Raw genomic sequence first — 17,712 nt, forward strand, 5'->3', positions numbered from 1 at the left:
TCCAATGACATACGATACTTGTGTTTTGCTATAAGATGATGGATAGGTGTAATTAAACACGCAGAGTAAAATGTGAAAGTACAGTTTTGTTATTTTCTGCACAAACTGACTCCGGCATCCACCAGAACCCTTAGTTAACTTAGCTGTTCCCACTTTTCAGGCATTACAACTACCTGACAATGCAGCAACTGTACGAACGTCTGAACAGATGTAATATTTGAATTTGTGTCTAGATTATTGTGCGTTTCTTCTGATTGTTCCATTATGTAGTCATCAAAGCAGTCAGAGATCCAGAAACCATCGAGATAATTAGAAACGGGGATAACAGCTGACAGTTTCACTTTTTTTTTTTTTCAAGAGAGTGAAGAGAACAAAGAGCTGTAAGAGAGTAATGTAGCCCTTTCTAATTTTCTGGTAACGAGTGGAATCAGTGAAGTTAAAATTTAGTTTGATCGAACTTTGTGGTTTGGTGTGGTTTGCACCTCCCCCGACCGGCGTGGCGGAAAATCAAACCGCAGCCTTTACTCGACTCCAGGACTTCATTTCCTGGCAGAATGATCTGAAAAAGGCAGCGAGGTGTTTTGGTGTTTTCTGATGAGACCAAACGGCGGCAATGTCAGGGGGAGGAGGAAGGATGTGAATCAGAGGAGAGTGGAGATGAGTTTGTCGCCCTGCCTGAAGTGGGAATCTGGTTTTGTCTGTTTGCAATTATGGATAAAGAGTCGGAATGGAAGCCAGAGTGCTGGTTTGGTGGATGGATGCGAACATTCCTGAGGCGCCACTAAATATGGGAGCTGGGCTGCTGGCAGGGTCACGTGGAGGTGATGGCGCCGGGGGAGGGAGACGTACCGAAATGCGAGGTGACCTGCCTGTTGGACCCGAGGCTGCCATGTGTCTCTTCTCATGTTTGACTCCAGCCTCTCAGATATGTAAGAAGCTTTGTTTACCCTCCAAAGGATAATCCTAAAACTTGAGCCCGGATCCTCGACCATCCCCCTACCTCTACAGGAAGGTCAAAGGTCAAAGCAGCAAGGCAGCAAAGGCACAGATTCAAGTCCACGTTGGGGGGAAATTGCATATTCACGTACCCACCAAAAGGTCCCCATCAGTACCCATTCTAGCTGGTGTTGACGACAATAGTAGGACATTCCTAGGTGTTAGCTGAGATATTCAAGGTAGTTCTTAGGTGGTAAACAGTTGTTAGGGAGTATGGGATAATTGCTAAGGCAGTTGTTGCCAAGGTGTCTGGGGTGGTTGACAGAGTCTAAGGTAGTTGCCATGAAGAGTCTGGGTAGCCTGAATGTTGTGTCAAATGAGGTTAGATACCATTACTCATGATAAAAAGTTGCTAACTAAATGGTAATGGCTTTTCATCGTGGTAGCTATAGGCAGTCTATGTCGTCACTAGTTTTCGATGGTTGAGTTGGCAATAGTAAGGAATTCCTGGGTAGTTGCCATTGTGTCTCTGTGTCGTCTGAATGATAAGTACACGTTAGATGCTATATGGTCACTAAGGTGGTTACTCTTGAATTGGTGGGTGGTTGCTAAAGTGTTGATGGTAGTTGAAGGAAATACTTCAGTAAATTAAGGTCTTGTGATTTGTTAAAAATTGACCTAACCACGCAGGTTTGGTCCTCAAAGTGATGAAAAAAAATGTAATGTCCCATCATGTTTTGGGTGTGCTGAGCTCAGGCACGTTGAGGAGCTGAAGAAGTTCTGGTGGCTCTTGGTGGATCGACATCCTGATATGATCTTTGTTTCCTTGTTTTGAGCCACAAAGGTTTCATTTGTTTCTTCGTTTTGCCCCTTGTCTCGCTTTCCACATCTCATTTTCCCTCAGTCCACCAGTGATTTGAGGTCAGGCAGTCCCTTCAGCTTTATATCCAGCAACATCTGAGCGTAGGCTTTGCCCTGTGGACAAAGAGAAGAAGATAGACAAAGAGAGAGGGAAGAGGCACATAGCTACAAACCACACAAATCACTCAGTGATATATGTTGTGTTCCTTAAAGAGAAAAGAAGAAGAAGCATCTAAATCCATATGGTGGCAGACGAGCCTTCTGACTGACTGATGGTGTCCATGATTGACCAAATAAAAACACATTTTGAAGTATCGCTAAGAAACTGAACAGTAAACTTGAGTAACAATAAAGTTTTCAATCTTGAATCAAAGTTGACATGTGCACATACTGAATGTTGCTGCTATATGTGGCTGTAATTGTACGTTATGTAAATGTGTTCAAGAATTCAATTTAAAATAGGCCACACAACCAAATGCAGAAAAATAAAATAAAATAACAACGCAAAAAAGGTATTTTAGCGTGTACTGTATGTGTGTTTGTTTTGTCATTGTGTGTTTGGCGGTGGTAAGAGTGGTGTGTCTGTATTTTCACATTGTGTGTGTCTGTGTGAGCTTATGCACTTTATGGGTCTCCAGTTTCGTGTGACGTGTGCATATTAGCACATTGTGAAAGTGTGTGAGTGTGTGTGTGTTGCTTTGATGTGCTGTGGATTCCAGCAAGGTGGTAAAAAGCTTTACAGGAGCCCCATTAAGCAAGTCTGGACCAACGGATGGAGGGAAAAAGGGGGAGGAGGAGGAGAAACGAGAGGAAGGATGTGTTACAAGGAAGAAGAAGAAGAGGGTGAAAAGGTCAAAATGGAAAGAAAGAGAAGAGAAGAAGGAGAAAGACTTAAGAGCAAAAGAAGGTGGGAGAGAAGAGACACAACAGAAAGAGGAAGTGAGGAAGATCCAGGATTGAGAAATACACTGTGTGTGCGTGCGTGCGTGCGTGCGTGCGTGCGTGCGTGCGTGCGTGCGTGCGTGCGTGCGTGCGTGCGTGCGTGCGTGCGTGCGTGCGTGCGTGCGTGCGTGCGTGCGTGCGTGCGTGCGTGCGTGCGTGCGTGCGTGTGTATACGCGGACATTACCGGAGGGTCGCTGCGCAGAGATGCCACCCCTCCTCCACCCAGTGAGTTCTGCAGGACAAAGTTGAGGCCGTGGATCCCAGGCAGGGTGTATCTGTAGGGGACACAGCAAAGGTCAGAGGTCACAGACAGTGTTGCTCCACCGACTCTTGATCCATTTTCGATTAAGGGTGAATCTTCCCCATGGCGACAGCTGCTGAGGATCTCCCACTCCCACACACACGCACGCACGCACGCACACACACACACACACACACACACACACACACACACACACACACACACACACACACACACACACAGACACACACACACACACACACAAAGTGTTGCTGTAGAGGTTTATGGCACACACTCACACATAAAGTACGGGTTACACTTAACAACACTGGGTTTGATGTTTTCAATATGTGTGTGTGTGTGTGTGTGTGTGTGTGGGTGTGTGCATGTTTGTGTGTGTGGGTGTGTTTAAAGTAGCCCAGTAAGGGGCCAAATGTGTATACAGTATGTGTCTTTGTGTTTCTGGTGGTAAAGCTGCACTGTATGTGTGTGTGTCTGTGTGCGTGTGTGTTGCAGATGGAGGTGTTGGAGCAGGGAGGAGACTCTGGGTGCGAGAGGAGACGCAGATTGGGGAGTTTGCAGCATCAAAGGCTTCGTTACGATAATAAGTAACACACCACCCACTCAAGCACAGCCACTCAAGCACGGGCTGCACAGGACGTAAGGCAGACCTTTTTGAACTTCATCATCATCATCATGCTTTTTCACACACACACACACACACACACACACACACACACACACGCTCTCTCGCTCTACTTACCTTGTGACAGCGTTTTGCGTTCCAGGCTGGATGAGGTGGGAGAAATATTCCTCGACCTGAGATGTGGTCAGGTGCTTCTTCAGGTAAGGGAAGAAGAGAGGATGGCGAGCGATAACTCCTAAAACGCAGGGACAGAAAGTCGCAAATGTTGGTGGATGATCTCGACAACAAAACATTTTCCCTCAGTTTCTGTAATTGCTCTTTCCCAGACTCCAATGTGGCTGCAAAGGTAATGTCGCCGATGCGTATCAAAGCGGAATTTTAGGGCCATAGACAACCATTCAGACCGGTTGTCCTGTGTTAAGTCACCACTCGATGGCGGCAGAGCCTTTCAAGAAAACCAACTGTTGTGATTGTGATTGATAGGTTATGAGCCTAGTATCATTTCTATGCTTTGCTCAGGATTTATGTGACTTCATGAAAATATGACACTCCTTCTCACCAGGCTCAGAACTTAATCAACCCTTCATACACTACCTCATTCAGCTCCATACAGCTGCCGGATGCCTAACCCAGTGGTTCTCAAGGTGGGGGGCGCAACCCTCAGGCGGGCGCAGAGCTACTCCAGGTGGGGCACTGGACCGTCTCGCTGAAGGAGAATGAACGTGCAGAGCGCAGCCCCTCCCCCGCCCCTGCGATCAGACCGCTCAGCCGTCCCGTATGGTTTTATATCATATATTATTATAAGACGGGGGGGAGATAACGGGGCGTGAAAAACTTCTGATCTATAAAATGGTGGCGCGAAAGAAAAAGTTTAGGAACCACTGCCCTAACCACACCAACTGTTTTGACTATTGGGTGCAGAGGGGGTTGATTGATAAGTTATGAACCTTAATTGTCAGGCTTTTCTACGCTGGGCTCAGGATGTATAAATCAGCCCTCGTAATTAAAGCCATAACTTAACTTGGATTAAACCAAACGACTAACTTAAATAACTGAGCTGAAATTAAAGACACCTCAGGATTTTTGTTATTCTGTCAAAATGGGATGTGCCAAGCTCAGAACGTATCAAACAACCCCTCATTCACAAGTGAGTGTGTGAGTGAGTGAGTGAGCCTTTTATGTAGCCTTTTTGTCTTTTGTCAGTATCTTCGCGTCTCGGATTTCTCACCGATGTTAGCCGAGTCTCCTTTGTCTCCGCTCCTGGTGTAGGCCAGCTCCTCCAGTCTATAGCTGTGAGGTCCACTGGGAAGTTCTGGACAACATAGACGCAAAGTGCAAAGTTATTGAACGACCAATATCTCACAAATGTTCCGACATAAGAATCAACGACTTAGTTCAAATGTCAACGCAACATTTATTAGGTTAATGTTTAAATTTAACAGCAGCCTATCACTTTCACTGGAAAAATGGAGGGATGTGGTGTGGATTCTCTGGAACGTGAAGGTGTGAGAAGTGGTGTGTGTGTGTGCGCACTAAAATTCAACCTGCTGGCCTCTATTCCTCTCTTTTCTGGTTTCTTTTTGGTTTCTTTTCCTCTATCAGAAGAAAACCATTAGAATTGGCTTGAGAGTCTCTAAACTGCATTCCATGTCTGAGTGTGTGTGTGAGTGTGTGTGCGTATGAATGTGTGTCAGTGTGTGCGTCGACTCGTGTTTTGTGTGTCTCTTTTTGTGTGTTGGCGTTGGTATGGGCCATGTGAGGGCAGCGCTGGTAAAAGGCTGAAAGGGTGAAAAGTGGCACAGCTTGTACTTTTCTTGTACTCTGAAACCACACAGACCACACACACACACACACAAACATACACACACACACAGTAATCCTGTTTAGCCGTGGAGTGCTTCTCACACACACAGTCCCTTTGTCAAACTTCTCTCTATTTACATTTTGCAGACTTACTCTTACCTTACATACTTTGCAGATTGGACCTGAGACAAAACGCACACATTTTTTTAATAGTTTTATTTCTATATTTATGATTCCTTATCCCCTTCACTCTTTCCCTCCTGTTTCCTTCTTTCCTCCCTCATTTCCTTCCTTTTCCCCTCATCTCTTCCTGCCTCTTTCTGATCCTATACTGTTGTGTTTGAAATGCTTGAAAATGGATCTTGTGTTGCATCATAGTTTTGAAAAGGTGTTTTGCTCTGCTGGTTTCTGTGTGCAGGTGAGTGAGATGTGGGAGGACATCGCCCCCCGTAGGCCAACAACAGTAACCGCAGCTTTACCTCTCACAGGCACAGGTGTGAAAAAAGAAACAAATAAATGCAAATATTCACAACATTATTCAGCTTTTCCCTTTCTTTCAAAATGAGTTGTGTTATTATTATTATTATTATTATTATTATTTACACTTTTCTCGGTTGAAAACATCACTTAAAGGCACAATCTGCAATCTAGAATAAACTATATGTGTGTGTGTGTGTGTGTGTGTGTGTGTGTGTGTGTGTGTGTGTGTGTGTGTGTGTGTGTTTTTGTTTACCTGTGTCAGGCGCATCCTCTGCTGAGGTGGGAGGGGCCTCCTGCTTGGCTGCGTCGGGTTCCTCCTCCATCAGCGTCTCTGCCAGCCCCCCGTCAACATGAACGTCCACCTGCCACGACGTCGCCCATACACAAAACACAGATTTGGACGGGTTCAGATCTGCTAAGTGTTCTCCATTAATCTGCAGTGGATGAGTGATATTATTGATCATTGATCCAAATCAGGTTGTACCTTCAGTTGTGATTTGGGGTATAAGAAGAAAAACGGTTTCAGGACTGGAGACCTGGACAACACGAGGACAGAGACCTGAGGTTTACTTTGGTGTGATTTGTAGCTACGAATCCAAAAACACGTAGTGGAAACCCTAAAATATAGCTCAAATGAATTGTTTACGCCACTCGGATCTCCGGAGACAAGAGGAGATTGTGTTGAATTCTAGTCATAAGTGAGATTCTGAACTCACACTCTGGGTCGCCCCCCGGCAATCCCTGTCAGCCCCGGAGCTGCAGACGTGGAGAGAGTGAGAGAGGAGGGAGGGAGGGAAGGAAGGAAGGAAGGAAGGAAGGGAGGAAGGAAGGAAGGAAGGAAGGAAGGAAGGAAGGAAGGAACGAGGGAGGAAGGAAGGAAGGAAGGAAGGAAGGGAAGAAAGAATGAGGGAGGAAACATAACAAAAACATTTTAAAACAGAAAATCAAACAGCCACTAAGCGGCACAAACAAAATGTCAACGAGTCAGAAAAAGTTCATGTGTGTTTGTGTGTGTGTGTGAGTGTGTGTTTGTGTTGAACTTGTCAATGTAAATAAATCCATGTCTGCTAGGCGAGGTCGAAACCTCCTTATCTGCACAGCCGGCAGAGCTGCTGCATACTGACTTGTGACAGTGTGTGTGTATACAGAAATACACTACTTGTTTGTGTGCACATTTGGGTGTAATAATGTGTAGTGTGTGTGTGTGTGTGTGTGTGTGTGTGTGTGTGTGTATACAATGAGTATGTGTGTGACTGTATCATACCCATGCCAGTCCCAGCTGGAGCAATTTCCCTGGCGAAGATTTCCAGAGCTTTCTTCTGTTTGTGTTGAACTGCCAACCAGATTACTGCCTCTCTGGAGCTCTACACACACACACACGCACACACGCGCACACGCACACGCACACACACACAGGTGGAGAGAGCAACAGAGGGAAAGTGAGTTTAAAGAATTGAAAATAACTTCAGTCTAACAACTGACCTGTATCTCATAGGAAACAACAGAGGAAAAAGAAGAGATAAAAGGATTGTGTGTGTGATTGTGTGTGTGTGTGTGTGTGTGTGTGTGTGTGTGTGTTACTTTGTAGCGAGCGTTGTCTCCGTACGTGTCTTCAGCTCCGAGGACCTGGATGTTGACAGAGCTGAAATCTTCAAGTCCTAACTGCTTAAACATACGCATGGTCCTGCACACACACGCACACACACACACATTAGAAATTATACGATAATGCCTGAATTCCTAATAATGCTACATTAGCTTAGCATTAACGTGCACACACACACCGTTTGATGATGCTGTCTGCAGTCCGTCGGGCCTTTTCTGCTGCTCGCGGCCCTCCGACCGGACACACAGCTGTGGCTCTGAAACCATCCAGGTAGGTGGAACACACCTGAGGAGGAAGAGGAGGAGCTGTGAGTTTGGTACAAAATGAAAACCAAAACTTTAACCCATAAAGTCATTTACAGAAATGAATGATGACATTGTTGTTTACCTTGTAGTCGTGGGACGGCGCGGAGCCTTTAGCGCCCGTCACTTTAACGGCTCCACCCTCTACACCTGGTGACACACACGTCAACACATAGTGTACGGGTTAAACACACCTCTCACAATGTTCTACTGACTTTACATAAAGAAAAGAAACACACAAATGTTTAAAAAAAATATCCCTAGAGGTGAATTTTGATGAAAAATGCAATTATTCACCCAGATGTTGCAGGTCACATTACCTCTACTGTCATTTTGTCTTTATGCTGTAAAACCTCAGTAATTCAGTCTATTAATCTCAAATTTGGAGCAGATGTGTACAACAAGCAGGGTAAGAACATATTATAAATGCAACCAGATTTGAGGTTTAAGTTTTGAGATATTCACAAAATCACAACAATAAAAATGTCATTTTGTGGGGTGTTTTTTATGTTTTTCACTCCAATAATTCAATCGATTCAAGTTATTCCTCATGACAGTCCAGTGTCCTATTGAACTGTTGCAAAGATTGGATACCAACTAGGCAAAAATGTGATTGTGACCAAAAATATTTGCATTGTTGGTTGGAGACCCAGAGGACTTCTGGTTATACAGGTTGAGAATGTTGTCTGCCCTTTCTACTTCCCATCATGTTTTACTTCGTCTTCATCCCGGCTTGAACCCGCCCCCGGTTATTTCAGTTCGGCTCAAGTTCACTCTTTCTGCTTCCAGAAGCAATAAATAAATTCGGGTCAGTGGGCAGGGAGGACTTCATTAGCCACAAATATTTGGAGTTTTAGTTCACGTCTCTGCTTATAAGTGGAACATTCTGATGGAGGAAAGCTGCAGAAGGACGTGATAGCATCCATCACTCCCACTTCAATGTTTCACCACTCAGTTCAAACAGGAGCTACAAACAGTTCACACAAGGGTGAAGCGGAGGAGAGGAGATGAGTAGAGGAGAGGAGAGGGGGGGTGTTATCCTCTCTCCTTCTTCCTTCCTTCCTTTTTCTCAATCTCTCTTCAATTTTCTCACAACAGTAAGAGTTTTACTCACAGCTTTATTTCAGTGTCTTTAAATTCATGTTAAAACGTCAAACTTTGATTCACCCTCATTGTGATTGGTCACGAGACAAATGCAGCAAAACCTTTGCGCTTGACCTTCGTTTCTTGGGTTCAGAACTAATCATTTAGTAAGTCCAAACCCCTCAGAGGTGCAACTCAGTTAACAATAACCAAAGATTGAATTCATCATATTTTCAACACGGGTTGAGGTGTAAGCTAGCAGAGACGCAAAGCAATGAACACATTTCGAAACATAAACATCTGTTTCTGTGGGAAACTGGGTCATACGGGCAGGCGTAAATAAAGGACGTTTTCTGTTGAGCAGCGAAATATTTGGGATTCTGTTAGCATGCTGGTGGATTTACATATATACCAAACGTTTGGAGGACTGTTTATCCAAAGCACAAGCGAGCATGACCGACTTAATGACCCGAAATAGAGGGGAAGACTATTATCAGCTAGGAAGAGTTTGGCGAAGAGTTTGTTTGGGTTCAGCAGAGGGTGATGAGTTTACACTGAGTTCTACCCGAGTTCACCGCGGGACGGCGAGAGCATGTTCAATTAATAAAGAAAAAAATAACTCGCTGATAAAGTGTTTATTGCCCATGAGGAGGAGGGGTGAGGGGTCAGCAAGTGAAGATCCAGACTTTTGTTTGAGGTCCACAGATGAATGTTTAAAAGTCATGAAAACAGGCAGCGGTTCAGCCAATGGTCAGGGGGGGATAGAAAAAGAATGGGAATAACAGCGAACGGAGATTGTGTGAAGATACAAAGACGCTTTTATTTACCTATAATAATAACAGTACAGACAGATACTAAAATAGTAAGAATACTGAGCGCATATAAACATACTGAGCGGGAAGAAGGGAGACGAACACCTGCCTAAAGTTCAACGCTTCAAAACATGTCGCCAATTGCTGGGTTTAGAACCCTCAAACTGACTCGTTGAAAAGGGATTTGCAAGAAAAAGTCGCGAGGGGAAAGAAATTTGCTTGTTTTCATAAGATGTCTGAGTAAACTTTAGATCAGATCAGAGGAGAGGTGAAGATCAGTTACTACAGGCAGTCATCACATATGCAGACGACATCACTATTTACACCCATAATACAACTCAGTGAAGTGCGTGTGTGTGTGTGTGTGTGTGTGTGTGTGTGCGTGTGTGTGCGTGTGCGTGTGCGTGTGCGTGTGCGTGTGCGTGTGCGCAAACTACCTGGTAGTTCCTTGATAACAACCTGGCTGAAATCACAGGTGACGTCAGGGAGCAGGTATCGCCGCGGGTCACCGATCTCATACACCAGTTGCTCGGCAACGGTTCCGAACGAGACCAGGCCACCGGTTTTCGGTGGTTTGGAGAGGACGAAGGATCCGTCACTGGAACATTCCACCACTGGGAAGCCCATGATGTCCCTTTGATCAGAATAACGGTATCACATGTCGGTATGAACCATAACCCTAAACATATAGCTAGTCGTGCGTATTTCGGGTCATTAGGCTCTAAGCTCTTTTGTGCCAACTGTGAGCATGTAAGAAGGAACTATTTACAAATTAAGCATTGGCATTCTTTTTAGACCACAGTTAAGCCTGACAAACTTTTAACATTTTAACCTCATGACGACTGACTGTGATCTGTGTGGACCCTCAGGAGAAAGTTAAAACTTCAATTCTCACCAGTCAGGAACTTTGTGCCAGTCAGTGAATATTCCACCTGTACTCTGAGCGCCACACTCAATTAGGTGACCTGCAAGACTGACACACACACAAATATACACATTACCTTTTTTGTGATATCTCATGAGTGTGTTAGAAGCTTTTAAGTGTGTGCGTGTGTGTGTGTGTGTGCGTGTGTGTGTGTGTGTGTGTGTGTGTGTGTGTGTGTGTGTGTGTGCGTGGGCGCGCACGTGTGTGTGTATACCTCCCAGCTGCCAGCAGATCATAGTTATTTCTCTCCCATCCAAACTGCAACAGATAAAGATACAGATAAATTACAAACATACAGTCTTTCACTTTCCCGCCCACCAACACAAACACACATGCACGTACACACACATACACGTACACACAGTAGCATACCGTGTGCATGAGTGGGCCCAGGGCTACAGCACTGTCCACACACCGGCCTGTTACCACGATATCTGCCCCCAGATCCAGACAACGCTTGATAGGAAGAGCCCTGCTCTCACACACACACACACACACACACACACACACACACACACACAGTCATCAATAATTTTAATATATAATTTTTGATTGTGTGATCAGTCTGCTGGGTCTACATTCTGTGTGTGTGTGTGTGTGTGTGTGTGTGTGTGTGCACGTGTGTGTGCATGCGTGTGCGTGTGTGTGAGTGAGCGAATTTGTATTGTGCGTGTGTTTTACCATGTAACAGTGGTCATTCTTCTCTACCTTTTCACCTTTTCAGCAGCCACACAAAGGTACACAACAAACACATGCTGCTGTTTGTACCTTGATGTGTGTGTGTGTGTGTGTGTGTGTGTGTGTGTGTGTGTGTGTGTGTGTGTGTGTGTGTGTGTTTGTGTGTGTGTGTGTGTGTGTGTCTTTACCCCAGGTAAGCATTCATACTGTGGAGTGTTTTAGGCAACTGCTGTCTACTGCCGTCAGTCATCTTCACCTCAGACAGAGAAGTTTTCTGAAAGGAGAGGAAGAGGAGAGGAGTTAAAATAAAACAATGACAAACATCCCAAAGTCATAATGTCAGAAATACCGAAAAGAAAGATAAAGATGATGATAATAATAATACTGATGATAATGATGAAAATGATGTTGAGGATGATGAGGATAAACTGTCAGTCCTTTTCATTATTACAGTGACCTGCTGCGGGTAGAGGATCCTCACCTGAGGCATGAGGTCATCGCCGGTCACCACGGCAACTTTGAGGTCAACCCCTGCCTTTTTGATAACTTCCTGTATGGCCTCGGCACACGCCAAAGGATTCACGCCGCCGGCATTACTGACCACACGGATACCTGGACACCAGGCCGCCAACAACAACAACCATTTTAATGCTCACCACCGTGGTAACCATGGTAACCAATGATGTAACAGCAGGACGTCTCTTCAGAATTCTTACAGAAACAGAAAGAGAGCGGTCGACTCGCCGCCTGTACGACCTCTGACCATCACTGACCTTTCTTATGGATGTCATTAATGAACGGAGCCAGAGCAACCTGCACAAAGTCTGGAGTATAGCCCAGTGTCTGCACAGGAGACATGACAGCCACAGTCAAATCACACAGACACAAAAAAAAACACACACACACACACACACACACACACACACACACACACACACACACACACACCAGATATACTTACAGGCATCTTGGCTTTGGCGGCAGTGAGCAGAGACATCGTGATCTCACTGAGGTAGTCAAACACCAGGAAGTCCACCTGCCCATTGTAGATCAACTGAGGGACTGCAACACACACACACACACACACACACACACACACACAAAGTCAGCCTGGGGTGACATAAAAGGTTACAGCATTGATGACCTTTGTCCCAGTTGGCACAAAGCCAGGAACCCATTCATTTGACCTTAAAGGCTGACAGAAATGTAATCATAAACGTTAACTGAACACATTTTTATTTTCTTAGAAAGTGAAGAACAAATAAGTATTTATTTTTTTATGTTTGATGTTATCAGAACCGAATAATAACTTGTTTTACATTAAAGACATATTTCATACATACATCATATTTCAACATATGAACATAAACAGCTGTTAAAGGCGAGTTGTTTTGTTTGTTCTTTGTGTGTGACACTACAGCTCATGTTTACCTGAGGTGGCCGTGTCCCCCCAAAACCCGGAGGCGCATCCGATCCGAACAGCGCGGCCCCCCGCAGAGCCCGCATACAGCCTGGAGCCGCCTCTGTCCCTTTGCCTCTGGCTCGGCAGCACTTTGACACAGGAGCTGAAGTGTGAAAACCGAGAGTTGCGGCGCAAAATGTTGAATATTTCCGAGTTTCTGCTTCCGGCGATCAAACCACGAGAGTGGCAGAGGAAATGCGTGAAATACGGCATTTTATATATTTTTAAAGATTAAAGGAGAGAAAAGAAAGAGAGAGAGGGAGAGAGAGAGAAAGGGAGAGAGACTGGATTCTAAGTAGGGCAAAGTGCACTGGTCCATACACAAAAACACTCCGGTAGGAAACAACGACACGGGAATGTTCTGTTCTTCCCCTTGTTCTTTGTGGGGACCCGCAACTCTTTAATAGTGCGTGCTGCCATCTGCTGGTCAGGGTCTACTGTGCAGTGCGGAATCTATACTTATCAATGATTTTATCTTTTTAAAGCTTGAAGTCTCCAAATTAAATAGTTTTTCCCCATGAATTTCTTGAGCCGGCCTATCTCGATTTTCTACTATTGTGCTTTCTTTATTTTGCTACCCGTCCTACAATGTTTGCGTCAATTGTCACAAATGTGTGCAAAGGATGGTGGGGCCAAGTCAGAAAAAAGTCTGATGTTTGCTTGTTGATTGTCATCACTGTTCTCATGTAATTACAGGCCACAGTTGTGTGGCCGTGATTTATTCTTCAAAAATAGCTGAATGAAAGAATTAGTCTCCTGTAAGCAAACGTGGGCTTCAGCTGTGATAAAAGTGGCTTCAAAACAGTCCAAGAGTAATTTTATATCAGTGTTTCAAATGAAATATTATAATAGTAACATAGTTATCATTTATATTAATGTAGCAGAGAAAAAGAATAATGAACTAACAATAATAATTGTTTGTATTTATATCTGCCTCCACTAGAAGCAGGAAAGCAGTGAAGCAGGATGACAGGGAGGCTACACAAATTATTATTCTATACTAGAAAATACTGATTGGACAATTGCGGAAGGTTATTTCTTAATTTCTTGGAAGTTTTTCCCACTACATGTGAAGTGCCCACCAGGTTTGTTTCTACACAATTTCTGCTGAATAAGTCACTTTCATTAAATGCCAGAAATAAAGATTGCATTTGTTTCATTGTAGATTGTTATTTCATCTTATTTGTGCTGCTTTCATATTTCATTTTATTTTGCATTTGATGTCTATGGGACCAGTTAACAGCCAACCATTAGACTTCATAATTGTATTCACTCTTCAACCAACAGATACTGACTTTGTTACTTTTTAATTTCATATAAATGACTCACAAATAACTTTCAAATCTGTCAATTCAAGCAAACAATATGACATTTGTTAATTTTATTGTTCTGTTCTTCTACATTAGCAAGATTGTAATTCCTCTCTTATTAGATTGTAACATCGTGCATCCACCAGCATGATCCGTAATGTTCATAGATCGCCTGGAGTTCACACAATTTCCACAGCAAAAATTGTGGGTTCGTCTTCAGTGAGATCCATTGTGTCTGTAAAGTCAGTTTCTTCCTGCAGCAGCAGAGGGCGCTCACTGGTGGTTTGGATGCAGCGGTGCCGCTTCATGTGATCTGACCGCATGAAGTTCTTCTGACATTTGTCACACCAGTACGGCTTCTCACCGCTGTGGATGCGCTGGTGGACCTGCAGGCTGGACGCTGTGGTAAAACCTCTGTCGCATTGTTGGCACTGGTACGGCCTGGCACCCGTGTGGGTGCGCTGGTGGTTTTGGTATGCAGATTGTTGCCTGAAGCTCTTCCCGCACTGGTTGCAACTGAACGGTTTCTCCCCGGTGTGGATGCGCTCATGCTCGACCCGCTGGGACGACGTGATGAAGGTTTTCTCGCAGAAGGGGCACTGGTATGGCCGCTCGCCGGTGTGAACGCGTTTGTGCCTCACAAAGGAAGAGGAGCAGCTGAAGCTCCTCCCGCACTGGCTGCAGGGGTAGGTTTTCTCGCCACTGTGGACACGCTTATGTCGCTGCAACACTGACGAATGGCTGAAGCTCTTCCCGCACTGCTCGCAGCTGTACGGCTTCTCCCCGGTGTGGACGCGCTCGTGTTCCAAGCGTTCAGACGACGACTTGAACATTTTCTCGCAGAACGTGCACTTAAATGGTCTCTCCCCTGTGTGCCTGCGCTGGTGGATTTTGAAGTAGCTTGTGGTGACAAACGTTTCCCCACAGTGCTCGCAGTGGTACGGTCGCTCGCCAGTGTGGATCCTCTGGTGAACTTTGACCTGGTGCGGCGTGGTGAAGGCTTTGTCGCAGTGCTCGCAGTGGTATGGTCTCTCGCCGGTGTGAATCCTCTGGTGAACTCTGACCTGGTGGGGCGTCGTGAAGGCTTTATCGCAGTGCTGACAGCAGTGAGTTCTGGGTTTGTCTGTACATCTCTGTTTCTACGGCGACAGATAAAGCAACAGAAACACATTTATAGAAACATTTGCTTATCACAAATATATTATTACTGATGTATATATTTAAGGTATACAAGACCTCCTGCGAAGAACTCATTGTGACTCCGCTCAGCCGTCCTGACAGCGTTCCTGTACTCCACTTCTCTTGAGAGAGGTTAAGACAGAGCCAGAGAGAGAGAGAATGATGGGGAGAAAGAGGGAACGTTAGACACACAGACAGAGACAGACAGTCAGAGGGAGAGAGAGACGGTCAGAGAAAGACAACCAAAGAGAGAGAGCAACAGAGAATCACACGCACACTTCACACTAAATAATTCTCTTACTTTCTCTGACTTCTCTTCTGACTACGCAAACTGAATCGATGTCAAGCTGTCAGCGTAGAGAGGTATAGAGGAGATGAGCTGTGGGCGTGTTTCTTACCTGTCCGATTCCTCATCCGAGGAAGACGCAGGTTCCATCAACACACGTAGTTTGCCTGTTAGCTTAGCACACTCAGCTAAGACCGTCACAGATAACGTGTAGTGTTCTTTTCAAACACACACACATTGACGCGCGCAGAGAGACACACACACAGCTGTCTTCTCTCTGTTAACGTCCATGCTGGTCGTGCTGCCGCCATTTTTAATCCACTCGAAGACTGGTCACGTGATTCACGGAAAGCAACGACGGCACCAAACCGGAAATGTATTAAACATATTTCCAAGATTTACAAAAATACACACGTACAAAATAAAAAAATTAAAACAGAGGGCTAAACTTTCATTGTCATTCGTTCATTCAGTCATATTCAAAATGATTATTTTGCGTATGCGTAGTTTTTCTTTTCATTTCGTATACATCGACCAGCAGGTTGGCGAAAAACAACTCCCAGAATTCTGATGTCACTCGCTGATCCAAAAGGCGCAGGAACATTCTGAGTTTGGAACAAATTTAGTCAAGATATAAACAAATCAATACTTAAAAGCTCAAAAGCTAATCTTCCACGTCCAACATGAAGTAAAATGATGTTACTAGATAACAATTGATTAGTTTATTGTGATATTTTAAGTACAGTACACATCAAGCATTGACGAGGGAGAAACACAACACAGCTTTACTACAAAGGTGTGTCAGAGTATCCACTATAATCATATCAACAATGTGAAGCTCTTCCCACACTCGTAACAGTTGTACGGTATCTCCCTAGTGTGAGTTCTTTCACTTCCTGAGCAGTCAGATGACTACATGAACATTTTCTCACTGTGTTTGCAATGGAAGGGTCTCTCTCTAGTGTGGATACGTTGGTGTAGTGACGATGAGGCAGAATTGCCGGTATAAGTCTGAAGATGTCCTGATCTACGATGAAGCAAATGCTCTGCCACACTGCTCACAGCTGTATGGTTTTGTACCCATATAAATATGCTGATGTTTTTGTAATTCAGTTGAATTAGAGAAAGTTTTATTGCACAGGTCACCGCAGCAGGATTTCTCCCCAGCATGAACTCTCTGAGGAGTTTTTATGCAGTCAAATCTTATGGATGTTGGTGAGATTTAAGGGTACCCAACTGAAAGAAACTTTTCTCACATTGATCACAGCAGTACGGTTTCTCTCCGTTGTGCCCTTGCAGTTCCTTCAGACTGTCTCATCTTGTGGATGTCTTGTTGCATTCCTGACAGCAATGAGGCCAGGGCCTGTTTGTTCCCTCCTGGTGCTATATCAACTCAGAGATACAGAGAGAGTGAGTTAGTGTACACTAGGGTAGCATTGGAAAACTTTTTTTTTTCAATGCATCGTTTTTACTTATTATTAGATATCTTAGTTTTATCATGAGAAATATGATTATGATTTTCAGTAGTTATTGAATTGAGGAGATATGTACTCAATTTCCCAGAAATACAAGGTAAAATGTCATGCATTTATTTCCCACTAGAGAAGGGAGAGTGAATCAGACTTGAACTTGCACAGGAAGAACCAATTGGATTTCAAGTTCAACGCCTTAACCACACAGCCATTGCAGCTAAGAGTTTGCTCTGTAACAGGTCAATCTTGCTGATTCACCTCACCATAAAATGACCGACTTAACCACGAACATCAGACTCAATTATTTCTTTATGATAAGTATTCATTCAAACTATAATCGCATACCAGAAAAATTACATGTAAGGTGAAAGGGCAAATTTCTCGGCCAACTTTATTTGCCTAAGTCACAATAGCTGTTATTAATGAATTAACATTACATAGCAGCAGCATTAAATTAATTAAATACATCTAAACATAAGCAAAGATGCTGAACTTGCGTTTTGTGTGCAGAGTGCACAACCAGTTAATACACTACTGTAGCAGGTGCCCAAATTTGCCAACATCTTGAATGTAGCTTGAATAGTATATATCTTATATCTAATTATATCTGCCAGCTCATGTGATGCTCTGTAGCAGTTTGTGCACCTATGTCTCTTCAGGTGATGTGACCGGTTGAAGTATCTGTTA

General features: G+C 44.3%; 2 protein-coding genes across 2 annotated transcripts; both read right to left on the bottom strand.

Annotated features, from left to right (window-relative positions):
• Nucleotides 1–282: 282 nt before the first annotated feature.
• On the bottom strand, nt 283–13,088 carry LOC143010735 (uncharacterized). Its single transcript, XM_076163244.1, has 20 exons — nt 12,748–13,088; nt 12,278–12,378; nt 12,090–12,159; nt 11,798–11,928; nt 11,505–11,590; nt 11,011–11,110; nt 10,853–10,896; nt 10,609–10,686; nt 10,151–10,347; nt 7,904–7,968; nt 7,695–7,801; nt 7,492–7,594; nt 7,175–7,274; nt 6,627–6,666; nt 6,395–6,446; nt 6,164–6,272; nt 4,856–4,939; nt 3,745–3,862; nt 2,925–3,015; nt 283–1,911 (listed from the first exon to the last, which is right to left on the bottom strand). The coding sequence occupies exons 1-20, from the start codon at nt 12,989–12,991 to the stop codon at nt 1,837–1,839; spliced, it is 1,995 nt and encodes a 664-aa protein (XP_076019359.1). The 5' UTR covers nt 12,992–13,088; the 3' UTR covers nt 283–1,836.
• A 288-nt stretch (nt 13,089–13,376) lies between these two features.
• Nucleotides 13,377–15,882, bottom strand: LOC143010743 (uncharacterized). The gene is made up of 3 exons (XM_076163260.1): nt 15,666–15,882; nt 15,325–15,389; nt 13,377–15,227 (listed from the first exon to the last, which is right to left on the bottom strand). The coding sequence occupies exons 1-3, from the start codon at nt 15,679–15,681 to the stop codon at nt 14,268–14,270; spliced, it is 1,041 nt and encodes a 346-aa protein (XP_076019375.1). The 5' UTR covers nt 15,682–15,882; the 3' UTR covers nt 13,377–14,267.
• Nucleotides 15,883–17,712: the final 1,830 nt, after the last annotated feature.

The sequence above is a fragment of the Genypterus blacodes genome, unplaced genomic scaffold, assembly GCF_046128005.1.
Source record: "Genypterus blacodes isolate CSIRO-AG114 ecotype Tasmania unplaced genomic scaffold, CSIRO-AGI_Gbla_v1 ptg000129l_1, whole genome shotgun sequence".
Taxonomy (NCBI): domain Eukaryota; kingdom Metazoa; phylum Chordata; class Actinopteri; order Ophidiiformes; family Ophidiidae; genus Genypterus; species Genypterus blacodes.

Excerpts from the sequence above, each read along its gene's own strand:
- LOC143010735 (XM_076163244.1), bottom strand. The coding sequence starts at position 12,991 with ATGCCGTATTTCACGCATTTCCTCTGCCACTCTCGTGGTTTGATCGCC. Across the intron at positions 7,275-7,491 it reads GAGACAACGCTCGCTACAAA|AGCTCCAGAGAGGCAGTAAT; the intron begins GTAACACACACA and ends GTGTGTGTGTAG. Across the intron at positions 1,912-2,924 it reads CTCTGCGCAGCGACCCTCCG|GGCAAAGCCTACGCTCAGAT; the intron begins GTAATGTCCGCG and ends CTTTGTCCACAG.
- LOC143010743 (XM_076163260.1), bottom strand. Across the intron at positions 15,228-15,324 it reads CAATGAGTTCTTCGCAGGAG|AAACAGAGATGTACAGACAA; the intron begins GTCTTGTATACC and ends CTGTCGCCGTAG.